Source organism: Pelodiscus sinensis, chromosome 6 (assembly GCF_052426305.1).
Source record: "Pelodiscus sinensis isolate ZL-2025 chromosome 6, ASM5242630v1, whole genome shotgun sequence".
Classification (NCBI taxonomy): Eukaryota; Metazoa; Chordata; order Testudines; family Trionychidae; genus Pelodiscus; species Pelodiscus sinensis.
In genome coordinates this window covers 55,640,784-55,660,742 of record NC_143057.1, presented here as the reverse complement: position 1 = coordinate 55,660,742, position 19,959 = coordinate 55,640,784, and the positions used below count along the sequence as shown (strand labels likewise).

General features: G+C 42.9%; 1 protein-coding gene across 2 annotated transcripts in view; it reads left to right on the top strand.

Moving 5' to 3' along the window:
* Positions 1–5,299: 5,299 nt before the first annotated feature.
* The window catches only part of SNX2 (sorting nexin 2), a 53,607-nt gene continuing 38,947 nt past the window's right edge, over positions 5,300–19,959 (top strand). The window contains exons 1-2 of one of the 2 annotated variants that reach the window (XM_075931942.2): positions 5,300–5,600; positions 15,759–15,876. In XM_075931942.2, the coding sequence (XP_075788057.1) occupies positions 5,493–5,600; positions 15,759–15,876 (226 nt within the window). In that variant the 5' untranslated portion in view covers positions 5,300–5,492. Of the gene's footprint in view, positions 5,601–15,758; positions 15,901–19,959 lie in introns of those variants that run through there. The other variant, XM_075931943.1, reaches the window with a different exon arrangement.

The following is a 19,959-nucleotide window of genomic DNA, read 5'->3' as shown; positions in this document are numbered from 1 at the left end:
AATTATATTACATTATAAACAAATCAACATTATAACACCACTCTAACAAGTGGAGGACATTCATTCAGAACACAAGAAGAGTCAACACATTTTACAAGGGAGCTCTTTGTTAAGCACTTCCTACAGTTGTATTCCCACATAGCCTTGATCATTCCAGACAATCTTAAGTGAAAATACCATGGTTTGTAGACCACTTTATTTATCTTCTGGTGATGTTGCAGTGCTCAGGTCAGAGTCTGCATGGAAAATAAATATGATTTCATTCTTTCCTTTGTTTTCATTTCACATTTGAGAGCAATGAAGAGAAGGCATATTGAGCTAGATCCAAAAAGAGACTGGGGTGTATAACTTCAAAACGTAGCCCAGTAGTTACAGTATTCATCTGGGAGATCCAAGCTTATATCCCTGCTTCAATGATTGCTGAAGTCAGTGGGATCAGGCACAAATACTGTTTGAGGATCTGAGCCTGAGTGAGAAGTTCTAAAGCACCCCAAAAAGAATCCGTGGAACAGTATATGTTTAGTCTGCAATGGACACCGCATAGAAAAACTCAAATATTAAAAATGGTCCTCACAGAACAGAGGCTTGCTGAGCTAACAAATGTTTTACCATGATCAAATTTATAAACTCAAATAGCTGATGCTTGTTTCTAGTAAAAGAATAGCATGCTTAGAAAGCAGCTTTTTAAAAACTCCTTTCTATAAAGGAAAAATCAGAAAGTACTTTTGTGTTGACATAAATATAATAAATAACTATACATTACACTTGATTTAACTGTTTTAGCTAATGCCCCATAGATAGACCCTGCTGCTAACACTTGATGTTTGACATGAAGTGTTATTAACTGTGAATCCTAACATACATTTGCAACAATATAAGAATTTATGAACCAAGTCACAGTGAATACAGGAATAAGAGCCGGATAGAAGTAGTAATTTAAGGTCAGGTCTTTCAAACACTTACTCACATGAGTATGCCACTGAAGTCAATGGGACTACCTAGGCACCTAAAGCTAGTTATATGACTGCATCTTCCTGAGATCAGGACCTAATACTTGTAGCTCTCGCCCTATAAAAGAGGCTTTCATACTCAGCATTGTGTGTGTCTGTCAATTTGTACTACTGCTCAGGGTTTGTGTCTCTGCAATTGCTACACTAATGGAATCGTAACTCATCATTTGAAGTTTCTTTGACTCTAACTAGCTCTGTTTATACATAATTATTGCTTGTCCTTAAAAATTCTTCATTCTCTGTGGCAACAGTTCGCATAGCAGTTTCATATCTTCCAAGAGCAAAAGTAAAAAAATCAAAGATCACTTACATTTTTCATGTTCTCACAAAAACCTTAATGAGTCTTCTTTTCATACCACAGAGTTAGATCATTGATAGAAAGAAAATTTATCCAAAGGTTGGTTATAAAATGAAGAGCATTGCTCTTTGGCTTCTCCCCCAGAAAATTCTGAAATGAAGATATAATTTAGAGGATTTTAGCAGTCCCAATGAAAGCCCTCTAAATGTTTCATGAAATCTGCCAGTACAGGGAAGAAGAAACCAAAACAATTAATATGATTTGCTTAGACCATGAGATTTAAAAATATTAAATTGTGCATGAGTGGGGGCTATGTGTACCTTTTGAGTTTTGAACCTTTATGGAGAAGTTGATCAATTTTAATAATTTTATATTCAACTTGCAATCTTAAATGCATACACAAATATGTAGGCCTCCCCATGGTCTTCAAGGTGAATTCCACTCCTGATATGTGGGAAACTGCCATGCCATCATTCTATATCTCCCTCCCTGCCACATAAAATCCCTCACCCCACTCAAATTCTCCATTCCTGCTTTGCCTATAGCCTTCTGTTCCTCTCTTTTGCTCCTGATATGTTCTTCGTCTGGGTGGCCAGTGACTCAGCAGCCTGAGGAGGGTAGCTCCCAGCCCCTTACCTTATGCTCCTCTCTTCTACCCTAAGCATGGCCACCATGGCCCACAACTCCAACACTGCTTGGCTGGGGGCAGGGAAGCAAAGTCCCAGCCCTAGTGTATCACAGCTTCGGTGCCCACAGCTTCTGTGCCCACAGTCCCAGGGCTCCAGGCTCTAGAGCACTGGACAGGCAACATTTCCAACCCTGACTCCCTGTGGGAAATACACTGGTCGGGGAGGGGCCACAAAAGGATGTTTGGGGATAATTATCCTCCCCCTGCATACAATACCTGTCATCCATGCTATTCTGTCAATAGTGTATTAACTCATAAATGAGCCAGACAGATTCCAGTTGTGTGTCTCTAATTGCCCCATTGAGAAATGGAGACCTTGCATGAGCTGACAACTGGCCCACCAACATCACAGCATTTACTTAAGGAGAGATTTTCAGCTTATGTAAATAAAGTAAAATGTATAAGGATTCTTGGAAAACCTTAAAACAACTCAGACTTGCTTGAAAGATTCATAGAACTTTCAGTGTAACTGAGGGCTCTTTCATAACAACAATACCCTTGGCAGTGTGACCCTACTTTGAAGTAGTAATAAGAGATCCTCTGGAATAGGGCTTTATTCCGGAGGATCGGGCCAGTCTAGACGCTTTTTTCCGGCTTTTCCCCAAGCTGGAAAAAAAGCAGCGGACATTTTTATTTAAATCCCCCGCAGATTTCCCTATTCCCACTTTCAAAATTAGCATGCCCCTTCTGAAAAAGGGGCCAGTGTAGACATAGCCAAGAAGCCCCCCAGTGGCCTGGAGAGAGAGCCTCATGTACCACCTCACCCTAGTGCCAGCTAATTAAAATGGAACAGCTTCACTGGATAACATTGTGAGAGCCCTCATCACAGTAGCCTGTGACCCAATGATTAGGGCATTCACCTGGGCAGCAGGTAAACCTCATGAGGCAAGGGGGAAATTCAGATGCTACGAATGGCCAGACTGGGTTAGACCAATGATCCTGCTATAGCCCGGTTGCCCATCTTTCTGATAGTGGCTGATGCCAGATGCTTCAAAGGCAATGGACAGAAGATGGCAATTATCAAGTGATCCATCCTGTGCTGGCCACTCCCAGCAACCGGCAGTCTGAGATTTAGAGATGCCTATAGCCCTGGACTATGTCCCCGATTGTCTTGGCTAATAGCTCTTGTTGGAGCCATTCTCCATGCAATTGCTCATTTTTTAATTACTGCCTGTGCCTTGCAGGAAGAAGTACCAACTTTGGTTTGGTTTAAACCTGCTGCCTATTCATGCACTTAGGTCACCCTCCTCTTGCGTTATGTGACAGCTTAACCGGGTGAATAACATGTCCTTATTCACTTCTCCATATGGTTTGATGGAGTTCTAGCATATCCCACCTTTGCAATGGCTTTCCCTAATGTCACAGGTGAAGCTCCCTAATCACTAGGCTAAAGGTTACATAATAACCCTCAGCACCTTTTCCCTTTCACCTCAGTTGTTTGTTGGGGCATTCAAAGGTACCTCACAAGAAATAATGATAGAAATGTAGCCGTGTTAGTCTGGGGTAGTTGAAGCAAAATGCAGGACAATGTAGCACTTTAAAGACTAAAAAGATGGTTTATTAGATGATGAGCTTTCGTGGGCCAGACCCACTTCCTCAGATCAAATAGTGGAAGAAAGTAGTCACAAGAAATAAGACACCTAAGTGGTTCCTGGCCAGGGATCACAAGCAGACATTAGTACCTGGGAGGGGTAGATAAGGTTCAATTTCTTCCTCCCTGTCTGAGAAGAAGAGATTTGAATAGGGCTCTGCATTCTCTCATGTGCCAGTCAAAATCGGGGACATAAGGATAGGTTAAGCTGGGTTGTGCCTTGTAGCACCTTGAGGCTGTGCTATTATCATTAAAAGTAGAAATTAGGCAAACTTGCATTGCTGAATCCCTTTGTAGTCCAGTGGTCTGGGTGCTTACCCAGATGGGTGGGTGATGCAGGTTCAACTCCTTCCTCAAATTCCTATAAAGGGACTTGAGCAGCTGTCTCTGAAGTGAACATCTGGTTGCTGGACTAAGAGGTGGTCTTGTTGGGGCAGGCCTGGTGTTTGCTATCTCCTCCTGTTCTACTGCAATTGTCCCATTACATTTCTTGTTTCTGGGGGTCATGAGGCTAGCAAACTGCCTTGTGGAGCCTAGCAGTTTGGGTATGTGCTGAGCATGGGGTTCAAATCCCCCATTATGCTTGATGAGAAGAGACTTGAACCTTTATCTGTTACATCTCAAGTGACTGGCCTAAGTGCTGCGCCAAGCACTACTCTGACCTGGCATCTCCCTTGCTCTTTTCTGCTGAAGCTGTTCACATTCAGTACATATTCATTAGGCCAAAGCCCACAATAAACAGTCCTGTGTAGCTTACTGGTTGGGTCTGTGCCCAGCTAATGGGAAGGGAAATTGGAGTACACATCTTGCTTGTTGATTTCTTACCTCTTATGATTTGGTATAAGAGCTGGACTAGGAGATAGTCTCATGTGCTGGCTCCCAGTGTTTCCTTTTGAGGATGGGCCACTGTCATTAAATAATTAAAAAGTCACCGAGCCAGAAGTGCTCCATTGTCCAAAGGTTTTAGGTGCTTGCCCCTTGAATAGTACAAGTGTTAGTTCAAGTCCTCGTTATGCTCCCAGTGAAGGCATTTGTACTGGCATAGAGAACAGTTAAAATTTACCAAAAATAGGTGCATTTATTGTTTGTGAACAACCAATTGGTCTACTATCACCAAAGGGTACTCGGGCAGAGGTAACGTGGGTTCAAGCCCATCAAGTGGCTCCATGCAAGAACTAGGGGCAGCACATTATAGAATCATAGAGCTAGAAGAGACCTCAGGAGGTCAAGTCCAGCCCCCTGCCCAAGGCAGGACCAATCCCAACTAAATCAACCCAGCCATGGCTTTGTCAAGTGAGCCTTATAAACCTTTAGGGATGGAGATTCTACCACCTCCCTAGGTAACCCATGCCAGTGCTTCACCACCCTCCTAGCAAAACATTGCTTCAGCCAGCTGACTTTCCTTGCCAGCAGAGGGACGGCGGCGGGGCTATTATGAATCCCAGATGCCAAGGCAGACGGGGCGTGTGACCCAGGAGATCCTGCGCACGGCAAGGCGGAGGAAAGCAGCTGCACATCCCCACAGACCCTCTCCGTTGTCTGCCCCAGATGTGCACGCAGCTAAGCCCGTCCCGACGGGCGGGGGCTGGCTGCAGGCGGAGCTGAGAATAGCTCAAGCCCCGGGTCCAAGCATTCGGACCAGCCACCAGCGCTTGCCGGGGACTGGCCACAGTGGGGAGGGGCGGGGCCTTCCGCTACCCCGCCCCCCTCGCCTCGGAACGCTTAGCCTCCAGCGTTCGAGAACGGCCGCTGTTCCACTCGCACGCTCCCCTTCTCGGCCCGAGAGACAGGGAGGCGGCGGCGGCGGCGGCGCGCGCTAGTCACGTGTCAAACTGCGCGGTGCCTGCTCGTCACGTGACTGAGAGGAGCCGTAGCTTGCTCGCGCCCCAGCCTACGGAAGGGAAGATGGCGGCGGAAAGGGAGCCCCCTCCGCTCGGGGACGCCAGGCAGCCCGAGCTGGAGGAGCTGGAGGACGGCGAGGATCTGTTCACCAGCACCGTGTCCACCCTGGAGGTGAGAGGCGGGGCCTTGCTCCCTGCGGTGCCCCTGTCACTGGCGGGGCCCGCCCGCCTCCTTCTCCTGCCTGGCCGGGTGGAGCCGCGGCCGCCGGGCCCAGCGCGACCCGCAGCTAATGAGCGACTGACCCGCCCGCCTCTGCGGGGCCCAGCGCCTCCGCCCCGCTCCGGTGACTAGTGACAGGGGCCCCGCCCCCAGCCTGCCTTGGTGCCCTCTGACCTTTTCCGAGCGAGCCCCCGCCGGGGAACGGTCTCCTCTGAGCTGTCACCCGCCCACAGGGCGCTCTCCAGCGTCCCTTCCCCGGGGGCCTGCCCGGGTAATCCTGCTTCCACCGGGCTCCTCTTCTGCCAGCTGCGCTTTCGTCCGCGACCTGCTGGGCTAACAGCACGTTCCGTTAATTCTCCCCCCCCCCCCCCCATCTTAAATTATTGTGTTCTCCACCTTTAACACTGATATTGAACAGCTCTTAGGAGCTGGGCACTGTCCGAAGATTCTCATTTAGATGCCCTGCCGTGTCCTCTTGTCTCCTTTTAGAAGCGTTCATTTGAGGGCTTTTGAAACCCACATTTACCATATAATTTTTCAGTAATTAGGTTTCTTAAAACTTTGTGCAGTTATAGAAAACCCTAAACATGTCTTGCTTTAAAAGCAGCCCACCTCCCTCCCTTCCCCATTAAATATAATTGAACTTTGTTTTTAAAAATAAGCAGCTTCTGCATAGGTTAAAAAGTTTTTTATAAACTTTCTCCTCTATAACTGGTCCTAGTTTTGCTATGTAACACTGAAATGCACAACATTACATGCTCTGTTCATGTTGATATCTATCTAGAAAGTGGTGTTCCTGTTTTTGTTGAAGGAAGCTTCCTGCCCATGAACCTTACTGTAATGGGTCAGTGTCTTTAGTTCAGTTGTGGGCTGTCTTTATCAGTATATCTTCCTGTAACAAAAATATAGTAAAACATGTTCTCTAATGCATCATAAAGATCATAAATATTCAGTTTTACTCAGACTGAAAAACTAATAGGTTCGTGTATATATTTAGTACTTTTAGATGAACTGTATTAAAACAAAAACTCTCTTAACTTGCCTACGATAAAACTGCAAACTGAGAGGTATGATGGAATTTATGGCTAATCCATTTCCATACAACAGGGCTTTTTGTTGTTGTTGTTTATGTTAAAAATGCCATTCTTAATGGACACAGTTAACTTGAAAATCACTTTCGTATATGAGGGGGTAAATAATATTTTGTATTCTTGTATGGAAAGCTTAGTACCTTTATCTTTAAATTTGTGTATATGATAGCACTCTGTGTACAGTGTGTTTTGCACTGTTTCTGTATGTAGTCAATTGGAAGAAATGTAGGTTGGAATGGGTAAGACAAAGGCAGAATCTTGTACTTCAAAATGTGAACCGTCTCTGATGGCTGAAGAACTGACATTCTACTCTTCTATCCTCTCTGTTTTAGGACAGATGGCTTTATCCATACCCATTGCTTTTGCTTCCTTGAATGTTTTTTGTCCTGTCATCTTCCTTGTAGAGGAAGATTGAAACATTTCTAGTCTCTTTGCAGTTTTCACCCTCTATTTTGTTTGTTTAACCTGTTTCCTTGCTCTTGTTGTTTACTCCACACAAGGCATGTACATATGCATATGTGCATATAAGCCTGAAAATAGTTGGCAGTGGTTGTGTAGTCTTTTCTCCCAAGTAATCTTGCTTGGTTTTCTGATAATCTTCAAATCTCCCCCACCTTAATAGTAGTTTATGTTGCTCTGAAACAACAGCTCCAATTCTGTTTTGGTATTCCATCTGCTCTGCTTGATACTTAGAGAAGCAAAATAAGGAAGAGATGGAACACTTACTACTCTCTTCTCAACTTAAACACAATAGGACTCGAGTAGAAATAACTAATTAGGCTGAATAAGGGAGTGCAGCTTGGTTCCTTAGTGAGGCTGAACAGTCCTATGTCCCAGCTCCAAGACATCCTTTCATTATTTTACTGTTGATTCCATGTTTTAGTCACTACTGTAGCTTCTAAAGTTCAGTGACTTGTCCTTCTTACTGTCTTCAAAATCATCAGGAATGACATCTGTCTTTCTGAAAGCAATACAACTCTAATTTGGGTTATCTTTTTATAAAACTGCAATCTAATGAATTTGAAAGCTTCAAAATAACTGTTTTAGCCTAAAAACACTTGTTTAGAAGCTTTAATCCTCTGGCTAATAGGTGTTTAATATTTTCAAGGTTTTTTTGTACTATTAAATTATTTATATATACCTTCAACTTGAAGTCTAATTTAGCACTCTTTTTCTCCCATCCCCCAAACCCCCTTGGAATGTATGTAATGTCTTTCAGACCAAAAGCTGTTTGAGGTTTTTTTACAGTTAGATATGGCAGGAAATATACAGATACTTAACCCATCTTAAAATGTAGCCTCATCCATGATACAGGCAGTCCCCGAGTTACGCGGATCCGACTTATGTCGGATCCGCAGTTACGAACGGGGACCTCTCCCTGGTCTCCAGCAGACCAGGGAGAGGAAGCAAAGCGGCGGAACACGCGGGCAGCGGACAGCCCAGACGCGTCTGGGCTGCCCGCTTGTTCCGCCGCTTTGCTCCCCGTCCCCCTGGTCTGCAGACCAGGGGGACGGGGAGCAAAGCAGAGCAAAGCCCCGGAGCACGCGGATAGCCCAGACGCGTCTGGGCTGCCCGCGTGTTCCGCCGCTTTGCTCCCCGTCCCCCTGGTCTGCAGACCAGGGGGACGGGGAGCAAAGCAGAGCAAAGCCGTGGAGCCCGAGGGCAGCAGGACAGCCATGGCGCGTCTGTGCTGTCCCGCTGCCCCCGTGCTCCGCGGCTTTGCTCCGGACGCCTGTGGTACAGCAGCTGGGGCGCTGCCAGTTGGTCCCGTAGCGCTGCTCTGGGCGCTACTGGACCAACCCGGCAGCACCCCAGCTGCTCTGCCCCAGGCGTCCTGATTCAGCCACTGCTGGTCAGTTTCAGCCACTGCTGGACCAACCCAGCAGCACCCCAGCTGCTCTGCCCCTGGTGTCCCCAAGTCAGCTGCTGCTGAAACTGACCAGTGGCTGACTACAGGAAGCCTCTACCCCGGGCTTCCTGGAATCAGCCGCTGAGCAGTTGCAGCAGCAGCTGACTTGGGGACGCTTGGGGTTCTTAAGTTGATTCTGTATGTAAGTCGTAACTGGCGGTCAGTTTCAGCAGTGGCTGAATCTGGACGCCAGTTCCGACATACATACAGATTCAACTTAAGAACAAACCTACAGTCCCTATCTTGTACGTAACCCGGGGACTGCCTATAATATGAACAAGACAGTTAGCTGACATGTATATGTCATCTAACAGTGTCTGATAGCATTATCTAGCAGTTTATAGTTCAGGAAATGAATTCATTATACAACTGAACTAAGGGGTTTTTTTTTGTAAATAGAATGTAATCTAATTATTAATCCCTACTCCCTTTGTGAACAGAGCCATGTGATATTTAACCACAAGTGGACAGGGTTTTTTTTGGTTTAGATACCACCTGTGCAGGATTATCACTCCCACATCTTATGCCTCCAGCACAAGCTATGATGATAACTTCTTTAGTTCTTCTGCGTTTTTGTCCTTCTGAGATGGTTACAGTCTTCCTTGCAGACTCTGCTTCATAGTACATGCTCCCATTTGGATTCACTGGGATTTATCTATGACTTACACTTCAGGCAATTTGTATTTAGGTTCCTAAATATGGATCTAAGAACGTAATTTTAGGCACCCAAACTTTGGGCTTCAGTATCTAACATTCCCATTTTCCTTGGGTAATGTGACATGTGCAATTTTAATGGACAGGAAAGCGACCCATAGTAGGGATTTTAAAATGTTCAGTGGTTATATGGTTACATGTACAGCGGCAGCCTCTGATACAGGCTTTTAAGTCAGCTTCCCGCACATACCGGCTCCCATTTGCCTCGCTGCTCTGCTGCCTCTGATACAGACAGAAGTGGCAGCACAGGACAGCAGGTGGCTCCCCGGGAGCTGGATTGGGAGCCATATGCAGCAGTTTGGGTAATTGCTAAGGTCATGCTTATCTGTTACCTGTTTATACAATTATACTCTTACATCTCTAACCGATAGCCATATTAGTAGTCTTATCACTACCCCAGTCTCTTTCCACATCTACACGCCCATCTTACAAAGCATGTGTTATTTTGGTTCAAACATGGAAAAGTCTTGATAAAGGACTCTCAACCTGGATTAGGTCCTGGGGTAATGCTCTTCACTTTCTGGTTTCATTTGGCATCTCTGTCCTATGAAAACTCTGTTGCTAGTGGGCCATATCCCTTCATGATGGTTTGCTTGCTGAAGTTTGGAGGAAATTGTGGCACAGTTGAGAGGAAGGTGACTAACTCAAGATGTAAGGGTGTGGTGCTACAGATTGAACCTCTCTAGTCCAGCACCCTCAGGATCTGACTGGCGCTGAACTATATAATTTGCTGGCCCATACGGGTATGGGGGTCACTATTGTCTAGCAGCATTATCAATAATTCCACTGCTTACTGGACTCTTAGAAGACATTTGAGGTAAATCAGAGCTAAATAACAGCACAGAACATGAAGAGTCAGGACTGGTGGCTGTAAATAAATTTGATGGGACCATGGGAAACTTGGCCACACCCATAAGTGGACTTCTGGATAACTAAAATCCTGCCAGATTATGGATAGTGCCAGACTAGAGAAGTTCAACTCATTGTAGTAGCTTGCTGGAAGGTGGCAATGACCACTTGGAGCGCATCTAGCCAAACATTCATTAAATATATGTGCAGGCTAGGGGTAGTTGGAACCCATCATTAGAACCCTGAAAATTTGCCAATATCCATGGGTATCTTCATCCAAGGTTGTGGATGAAAATATCTGTTGCTCATTTTTTGTGGATACAAAATTTTGTATCTGTGCAGGGCTCCACCCATCACTGTCGGGTGATCACATTGCAACAGAGTTGTAAGAACGGCCAGACTGGGTCAGACTAAAGATCCATCTATCCCAGTGTCCTGTCTACCGACAGTGGCAAATACTAGATTTCCCAGAGGGTGGGATCACAACAGGTAATCCTCACGTTGTCTCCCACTTCCAGAGAAACAGAGGCTAGGGACACTATTCTTACCCATCCTGGCTAATAGCTATTGATGGACCTAACCTCCATGAACCTATCTAGCTCTTTTTTGAACCCTATTAAAGTTCTAGCCTTCACCGCATCCTCTGGCAAGGAGTTCCACAGGTTGATTGTGTGCTGAGTGGAAAAAAACTTCCTTTTGTTTGTTTTAAACCTGAAGACCAAGAATGCTTTTTATCCTCGTGGCCAGAATATTGCAACTATTTCCCTTGATTGTGGTACTTTCAAGGTGATAGGGACACAGATCACAGTAGCGACTGGATTATGGCAATGCACTCTCTAGGCTGTATCTTAAAATCTACTGAGACTAAAGCAAGCTATTAGTTGAAATACCAGTACATTAAATTGTAACTTTCAATGATAGTACTACTCATCTAGAGTGCTCGATTGAGCCACGCTGGCTACTTTTGTTTTTGGATGGAGTTTTAGGTGGTAGTCATTTTGACCTATCTTTAAACTAGTTGGGACTTGCCTTATTGGGAGACCATTTCTCTCTGGCATTACTGCCACTGTGGTAATAAGACACCCTGAACTTGATTTTTCTCTCACTTTAAAAAAAGGAGGGGAGCTGATGGCAGAACTACCTGTGTAAGTGCTTATTTTCTGTTACTTTGGAAGTGCTCAGTTTTCCCAGGTTTTAAATAGTTCTAATACATGATCCTTTTGTTTAAGGGAAAATTAAAGAAAGAGCGTGGCTTCTGAAAGCAGGATTTGGCTTTTAAGAAAGTGGAGTAGAGGGTTTAAAAGCTGTGATTGATCTTCCTCAACGTAATTCAGTGTACCAAATGCTGCTCCGTTAGCCAGCTTTTACTTCATTTCCCATGTTTTTCTTCTTAAATGTATGTCATGGGTCTCCTTTACGTGTGAGTGTATATGTATGTAAGCATGGTGTCTGCAAGGGTTACATGCTGTATAATGATTCCGTTCCACTCTTTGTATTCAGTCCCTAAAGCTTTTTCTTGGATTTTACATATCTGAGTCTGCTTTTGAGTAATGGGAGTTTAAACTTTCTCCCACTTACTTCAGACTGTTGCTTAAGTTATCAAATATATTAATTGTTTCTGGTTCTTTGGCATTTGCTTTTATTATGGCCATTTTAAGTTAATTTTTCCCCTTTTATGTTGTTCATCTGAGCTGCTTATTCCCCAAGAAAGAAAATTCTGTTTCAGTAGTGTCTTTTTTAAGACAACTATTTGCTTATTGTAATTCTCTGAATATACTGCTCAGGATTGTCACCAACCTACCTATTTCTTATTTGGGAAATTAAAATCTGTGGTGCGCTGTAGGTACTGTGTTTCTTCACTGCTATGAAAGAAGTGCTTCTCCACATGCCTGTTTCTTAACCAGCATTAAATGTACTCCTGGAGGTACACAGAAGTCTTCTGGGGATACATCAACATATCTAGATATTTGCGTGGTTATATAGCAGGCCACATTTTAAAAAAACTAGCAAAGTCAGTAAAAACTAAAATTTCATACAATGGTTTGTTTATAGTGCTGTGTATACTATACACTGAAATGTAAGTACAATATTCATATTCAGATCCATTTATTTTATAATTATGTATGGTAAAAATGAGAGAGTAAGCAATTTTTCAGTAATAGTGCTGTGATACTTCTGTATTTTTATGTCTTAACTTTGTAAGTGAGTAGTGTTTAAATGAGGTGAAACTTGGGATTATGCAAGGCAGATCGGGTTCCTGAAAGGCATACAGTATTCAAGCAGTGGTTGTCAACTTTTCCCTACTTTATTGCATAAGAATGGCCATACTGGGTCAGACCAAAGGTCCATCTAGCCCATTATCCTGTCTTCTGACAGTGACTAACACCAGATGCCCCAGAGGGAGTGAATAGAACATGAAATCTTAAAGCAACTCCTCTCCCGTCACCCATTCCCAGCCTCTGACAGAGACTAGGGACACAATTCCTATCCATCCTGGCTAATAGCCATTGATGGACCTGTTCAAGTCTTGATCTTCACAACATCCTCTGGCAAGGAGTTCCACCATCCGACCGTGTGCTGTGTGAAGAATTTCTTTTTGTTTGATTTAAACATGCCTCCTATTTAATTTCATTTGGTGACTCCTAGTTCTTATGGAGACAAGTAAATAACTTTTCCTTATTTGTGTTTTCCACACCAATCATAATGTTGTAGACTTCTATCATGTTCCCCCTTAGTCTCCTGTTTTTATAGCTGAAAAGTCCCAATCTTTTTAATCTCTCTTCATATGGGAGCTGTTCCGAACCCCTAATCTGGCATTTCTCAAACTGTGGGTCCCGACCCTCCAGGGGGTTGTGGGCAACTTAGAGGGGGGTCGCAAGCAACTTAGAGGGGAGTCACAGTATCACAAAGTTTGAGAACCCCTGCCCTAATCATTTTTGTTGCCCTTTTCTGGACCTCTTCTAATGCCAATATATTTTTTGAGATGAGGCGCCCACATCTGTACTCAGTATTCAAGATGTGAGTGTACCATGATTTTATGTACAAGCAGTAAGATGTTCTCTGTCTTATTCTCTATCCCTTTTTTAATGATTCTTAACATTCTGTTTGGTTTTTTTAGACTGCTGCTGCACGTTGAGTAGATGTTTTCAGAGATTGTATCCACAATGATGCCAAGATCTTTCTCCTGAGTAGTTGTAGCCAAATTAGTCCCCATTCGTGTGTGTGTGTGTGTGTGTGTGCGTAGTTGATTATTTTTTCCAATGTGCATTACTTTACACTTATCAACACTAACTTTCATTTGCCATTTTGTTGCACCATCACTTAGTTGTATGAGATGTGTTTTTGAAACTCTTCAGAGTCTGCTTTGGTCTTAACTATCTTGAGCAGTTTAGTATCATCTGCAAATTTTGTCATCTCACTTTTTACCCCTGTCTCCAAATCATTTATAAATAACTCGAATAGGATTGGACCTAGTATGGACCTTTGGGGGACACCACCAGTTACCTTTCTCCATTCTGAAAACTTACCATTTATCCCTACCCTTTGTTTCCGGTCTTTTAATCAGTTATCAGTCCATGAGAGTACCTTCCCTCTTATCCCATGACAACTTAAGTAAAGTAAGACTTTGGTGAGGGACCTTGTCAAAGACTTTCTGGAAACCTAAGTACACTGGATCTAAGTATCCACTGGATCACTCTTGTCCACATGTTTGTTGACCCCCTCAAAGAACTCTAGCAGATTAGTAAGGTATGATTTCTCTTTACAGAAACCATGTTGACTTTTCCCCAACAAATTATGTTCATGTATGTGTCTGACAATTTTATTCTTTACTGTAGTTTCAACTAATTTTCCTGGTACTGACACTAAGCTTATCAGTCTGTAATTGCCAGGAACACCTTTACAGCCCTTTTTAAATATTGGTGTCATATTAGCTATCTTCCAGTCGTGATGTACAGAATCTGATTTAAAGGATAGGCTAAAAAACACAGTTAATAGTTCCGCAGTTTCACATTCACGAGCCCGGCGGGGGGCTGGACTCAATGACCTATTGAGGTCCCTTCCAGTCCTATGATTCTATGATTTGAGTTGGTTCAGAACTCTTGGGTGAATGCCATGTGGTCCCGGTGACTTGTTACTGTTAGGTTTATCAATTTGTTCTAAAACCTCCTCTAATGACATTTCAATCTAGGACAATTCTTCAGATTTGTCACCTAAAAAGAATGGTTCAGATTTGGGAATATCCCTAACATCCTCAGACATGAAAACTGAAGCAAAGTTTTCATGTTTCTCCACAATGTCTTGATTGTCTTTGAGTGCTCCTTTGGCATCTCGATCATCCAGGGGTCCCACTGGTAGTTTAGTAGGCTTCCTGCTTCTGATGTACTTAAACATTTTGCTATTACTATTTGGGGGGGGGGGCTAGCTGTTCTTCAAACTCCTTTTGGCTTTTCTTGTTATATTTTTACATTTATTCCAGAGCTTGTCATGGCGTCTTGCAAATCCTGAGCCCGCCGCAGCCTCCCCCACCCTTCTGCACTGCTGCCTCTGTTGATGGGGAGCTTGGACTCCCCACGGACAAGTCCTGCTGTCATCCTGCGCTACTGCCTCTGTATTGGAGCTTAGAGCAGCAGGCAGCCCATCTGCACAGGGAGCTGGTTTTTCAACTGTCTCCCCTTGCAGTACAGCTCCTGCCTGGCATATTGTCCTGCTGCCTCTATATTAAAGGCAGCAGTGCAAGGTGGCAGGGGGTGTAGATTTAATGTATAGCTTTGGAAGAACTGAGGCCTGGTTACAGAACTAAACTGGATTGCTTTCTTGTTAATCACAGCTAACCTCTGAACACTAATCCTGTGAATTGTTTGATACTTCAGTATGTGCCTCAGAAAAGAAATGAAGTTAGATAGGTAATAGTGGATGTAAAATGATGTTCTTCTCTGTGAGACAGGCTTAACTTCTATGCCAACACGATTTGACACTTTCAGGTTTACAGAACAACAATCCTAATGGAATTAACTCATTCCTTTACTCTTTGTAAAATTGATTTGGAGATTTAAAAGGCAGACTTGATTTTTTTTTTAACATATTTGTACATCTTGGACAACAGTTCAGAAGGATTATAGTGGAGTTTTGGACATTTATAAAAGGAAGTGTATGTAGCAGTTTTAGAAAGTAGACTCAGAAACATTTCAGTGTTGATGATAGTAGATAAACTAATTCTGGATTTATCAATAAAACCAAAAGCTGCTATCTTATTAACTACGTAAAACATATTTATTAACTTACAGAAATGCATATCACGAAGAGGAAAAGGTTAATTTTTTTATGTTCCTAAAGAATAAGTGAAAAGAGTTGGTGACTAATTTGTTTCCTTTGTTCATTGTTATCCTACTAGGAGTAGGAAATAGAAATAGCTGACACTGTTTCCTTTTCATATTGTTGCTTTCTATGCTTGTGTTGAAAGACTGTCAGTTGTGGCAATAAAGAAAAATGAGTAAGCATATTACAGTACCAGTTCTTTGCATCCTAACTGTTTGTTCCTTTTAACAGTCAAGCCCATCTTCTCCAGAACCTGCCAGTCTTCCTGCAGAAGACATCAGCACAAGCTCTAATGGTCCAAAGCCTGCAGAAATCATACTAGATGATGACAGGGAAGACCTTTTTGCTGGTAATTTTCCTCTTTCCTCTTAAAGTATGTAGTTCACGTACACTTTTGAGTTTGTGGCATTCTGTAATGGAAACTTTATTCCTCTTTCTTTCAAAAAGCTTCCGTTTTGCTAAATGTCTAGTTGTGAGGAAACCTGAAATAGTTAAAAATATGTAATGCTGAACTTGAATTTAAGCCATATGCATTTTAATATGACAAAATGGACTTGTGGCTTTCACAAACAATGATTTACACCTCCTTTCCCCACGAATGCTAAGAAAAACTTGAAACAGTTGTTCTACCCTTTTCATATTTGGATTGTTTTCTTTGGCCATTATTGTCAGTCATTATTTTGGTTATTTATCTACTTTATCATTGTAATAGTATGTGAACTTCTGGGAATACTACTTTTTTAAAGCTCTATTGATAACTGCAATAAAAATCTCAATTTAAATTTTTTGGCATGTGTCCAATTTAGTGCATTGTGATTACTTGATAACATTTTAATAAAAAATTGTTGGTAAATTTTGTTTTGCTAAATATTGTATTCGGGCACAAACTAAAATCTCACTGTTTCTAATGATATATACAAATCTATGATTGTAACACAACATATGCACACAAAGCTAACAATGGGTTGGAAATGCTTTCTTCCCACACTTTCCTCTTTACCATCTAATTAAACTTCTATTGTTGAATTAGTAAAAATTATTTCAAGTAATTATAAATGGCAATTTGATATCGTAGTAAAATTTGTGCTATCTTTCTGTAGTATCTATACTGAATCTAGAGTATTTTCACAAAGCTTATGGTATGGAGCTATTATTCATATAATAAAGCGTATTTCCCATGTTTCAAGTGAAATAGGAATTGCCAGGCTGTATGTAATCTTTCTGCATACTGATGTTCTCTATCAATCATTTATAATACACCACGTGCTCCACAGCATCAAACTCTGCACTAGAAATCCAGATCAAACTTTAATACATTTACAAACTGATATTTTTTTCATTAACTTGTCAAATATCCATTATCTATCCTCCAAAAAATGAAATAAAATATACATTGTACAATGATCAGCATGCATTCACCAATAGAAACAATTGAATCTTTCTTTGGCCTTCTATACCCATAGCAGGCTATATATCTATAAATTTGAGAATGTGCATTTGTCTGTCTGTCCGTTAATCTGTTTGTTCAAGAATGCCTCCTAACCAGTAAGAGCGAGGACCACCAAATTTGGTATGCAGCTTCCTCTTCTCCTAACTTAAAGTAAGGTCAGCGTTTGGTTGTGTCAGGAAAACGGGAAGTGCCAGGAGTGAAACTGTTTATTTTTTCCATAACGTGACCTAAGCCGTGGGGAAATGGGATACCAGAAAGAAAAACAAGGAGGAAGGTGTAACAGAGGAGGACCCCCTAATTTGTATGGAGAAGATAGGGCAATCAGATAGTTATCTAAGGCATCTGTCCATGAATTCAAGAAGCCTGGGAAACAAGCAGGAAGAATTAGAACTCCTTTCACAGTCAAAGAACTATGATTTGATTGGCAATACGGAGACTTGGTGAGAGAACTCACATAATTGGAGCACTGTCATGGAAGGATAAACTATTCGGGAAGGACAGGTTGGGGAGAAAAGATAGAGGAGTTTCACTGTATGTAGGAGAACAGTATGAATGCGCAGAGCTCCAGTACATAGAGGTTTTAGAGAGTCTTTGGGTTAAGTTTTGAGGCGGGATCGAGAGAGGTGATGTTGTGGTCAGTGTCTGCTATAGACCACCAGATCAGGTGGATGAGGTAGACTGTTTTCTTCATACAAGTAACAGAAGCTTCCAGACCCTGGTTCGCATGGGGGACTTTAATCGCCCTGACATCTGTTGGGAGATGAATACAGCAGTATACAGACAATCCAGGAATTTTTTGGAGAATGTTGGGGACAACTTTCTGGTACGAGTGCTGAAGGCACCGACCAAGGATCATGTACAGCTTGACCTGCTGCTCATAAACACAGAGGAAGTAGATGTGGATGACAACCTGGGAAGCAGTGATCAGGTGATGGTTGATTTTAGGATCCTGACCAAAGGAAGAAAGAAGAACAGCAGAATACAGACCTTAGACTTCAGAAAAACAAACTTTGACTACCTCAGGTAACCGATGGGGCAGAATCCCCTGGGATGCCAACATGAAGGGGAAAGGAATCCAAGAGAGCTGGCAGTATCTCAAAGAAGCCTTATTGAAGGCGCAGGAACAAACATCCCGATGTGCAGTAAGAAAAGCAAATATGGTAGGCAACCAGCATTACTTAACAGCGACATCCTTGGCATGCTTAAACACAAGAAGAAAGCTTACAAGAAGTGAGAACTTGAACAGATGACTAGGTAGGAGTATAAATACATTGTTTGAGCATGCAGGGGTGTAAACAAGAAGGCCAAAGTGAAACTGGAATTGTAGCTAGCAAAGGATGTGAAGGGTAATGACAGGTTTCTACAGGCATGTTTGCAATCAGAAGGTGGTCAGGGAGAAAGTGGGACCCTTACTGGATTAGGGAGTTAACCTAGTTACAGAGGATGTTGGAAAAGCTGAAGTACTCAATGCTTTTTTTTTTTTTTTTTTGTCTTTGTTTTCATGGGCAAGGTCAGCTCCCAGGCTACTACACTAGGCAGCACAATGGAGAAAGAACAGGTTAAGAACTATTTAGAAAAATTGGACATAAATTAAACGTGGTCCCATGGATTTGTGTATATGAGTAGGCTGATGTGACTGCAGAGCCATTGGCCATTATCTTTGAAAACTTATGGCAATCAGGGAAGGTCCTGGATGACTGGAAAAACACACATATTGTGCCTGTCATTAGAAAAGGGAAGGACGACAGTCCAGGGAACTACAGACTGGTCAGCCTCACCTCAGTCATCCAAAAAATCATGGAGGGGGATCATCAAGGAATCCATTTTGAAGTACTTGGAAGAGAGGAAAGTGATCGGGAATAGTCAACATGGATTCACCAAGGGCAAGTCATGCCTGACCAACTAGATTGTCTTCTATGACAAGGCAACTGGCTCTGGACATGGGGAAGGTGGTGGACATGATATATCTTGACTTTAGCAAAGCTTTTGATGCGGTTTCCCACAATATTCTTGCCAGCAAGTTAAGGAAGTATGGTTTGGATAAATGGACTGAAAAGTAAATAGAAAGCTGGCTAGATTGTCAGATTCAATAGGTAGTGATCAACAGCTCGATGTCTAGTTGGCAGTTGATATTCAAGCAGAGTGCCCCAAAGGTAGGTTCTAGAGCTGGTTTAGTTTAACATCTTTATTAATGACCTGGATGCGTGGATGGATTGCACCCTCAGCAAGTTCACAGATGACACTAATCTAAGGGGAGAGGTAGATACATTGGAGAGCAGGGATAGGGTCCAGAGTGACATAGACAAATTAGAGGATTGGTCTAGGAGAAATCTGATGAGGTTCAACAAGGACAAGTGTAGTGTCCTTCACTTGGGACAGAACTGTTCCAAGCACTGTTACTGGCTGGGGACTGACTGGCCAAGCACCAGTTTGGCAGAAAAGAATCCGGGGATTACAGTGGATGAGAAGCTGGGTATGAGTCAGTGTGCCCTTTAGCTAAGAAGGCTAACGGTATACTAGGGTGCATTAGGAGGAGCATTGCCAGTAGATCTAGAGAAGTGATTATTCCCCTTTATTTGGCACTGGTGAGGCCACGTTTGGAGTATTACATCAAATTCTGTGGATGCATTGGAGAGACTCCTGAACAGGCTAATGAAAATGATTAGGGGCTGGAGTACATGATTTATGGAGAGAGGCTCAGGGATTTGGGCTTGTTAAGTCTGCAGAAGAGAAGAGTGAGGGAAAACCTGAAGGGAGGTTCCAAAGATGTTGCAGCGAGGCTGTTCTCAGATGTGACAGATGGCAGAACAAGGAGCAGTGAGCAAGATCTAGGTTGGATATTAGAAAAAACGATTTTACTGGGAGGGTGGTGAAGCACTGGAATGGGCTACCTAGGGAGGTGGTAGAATCTCCATCCCTGGAGGTTTTTAAGTCCAGGCTTGACAAAGCCCTGGCTGGGATGATTTAGTTGGGATTGGTCCT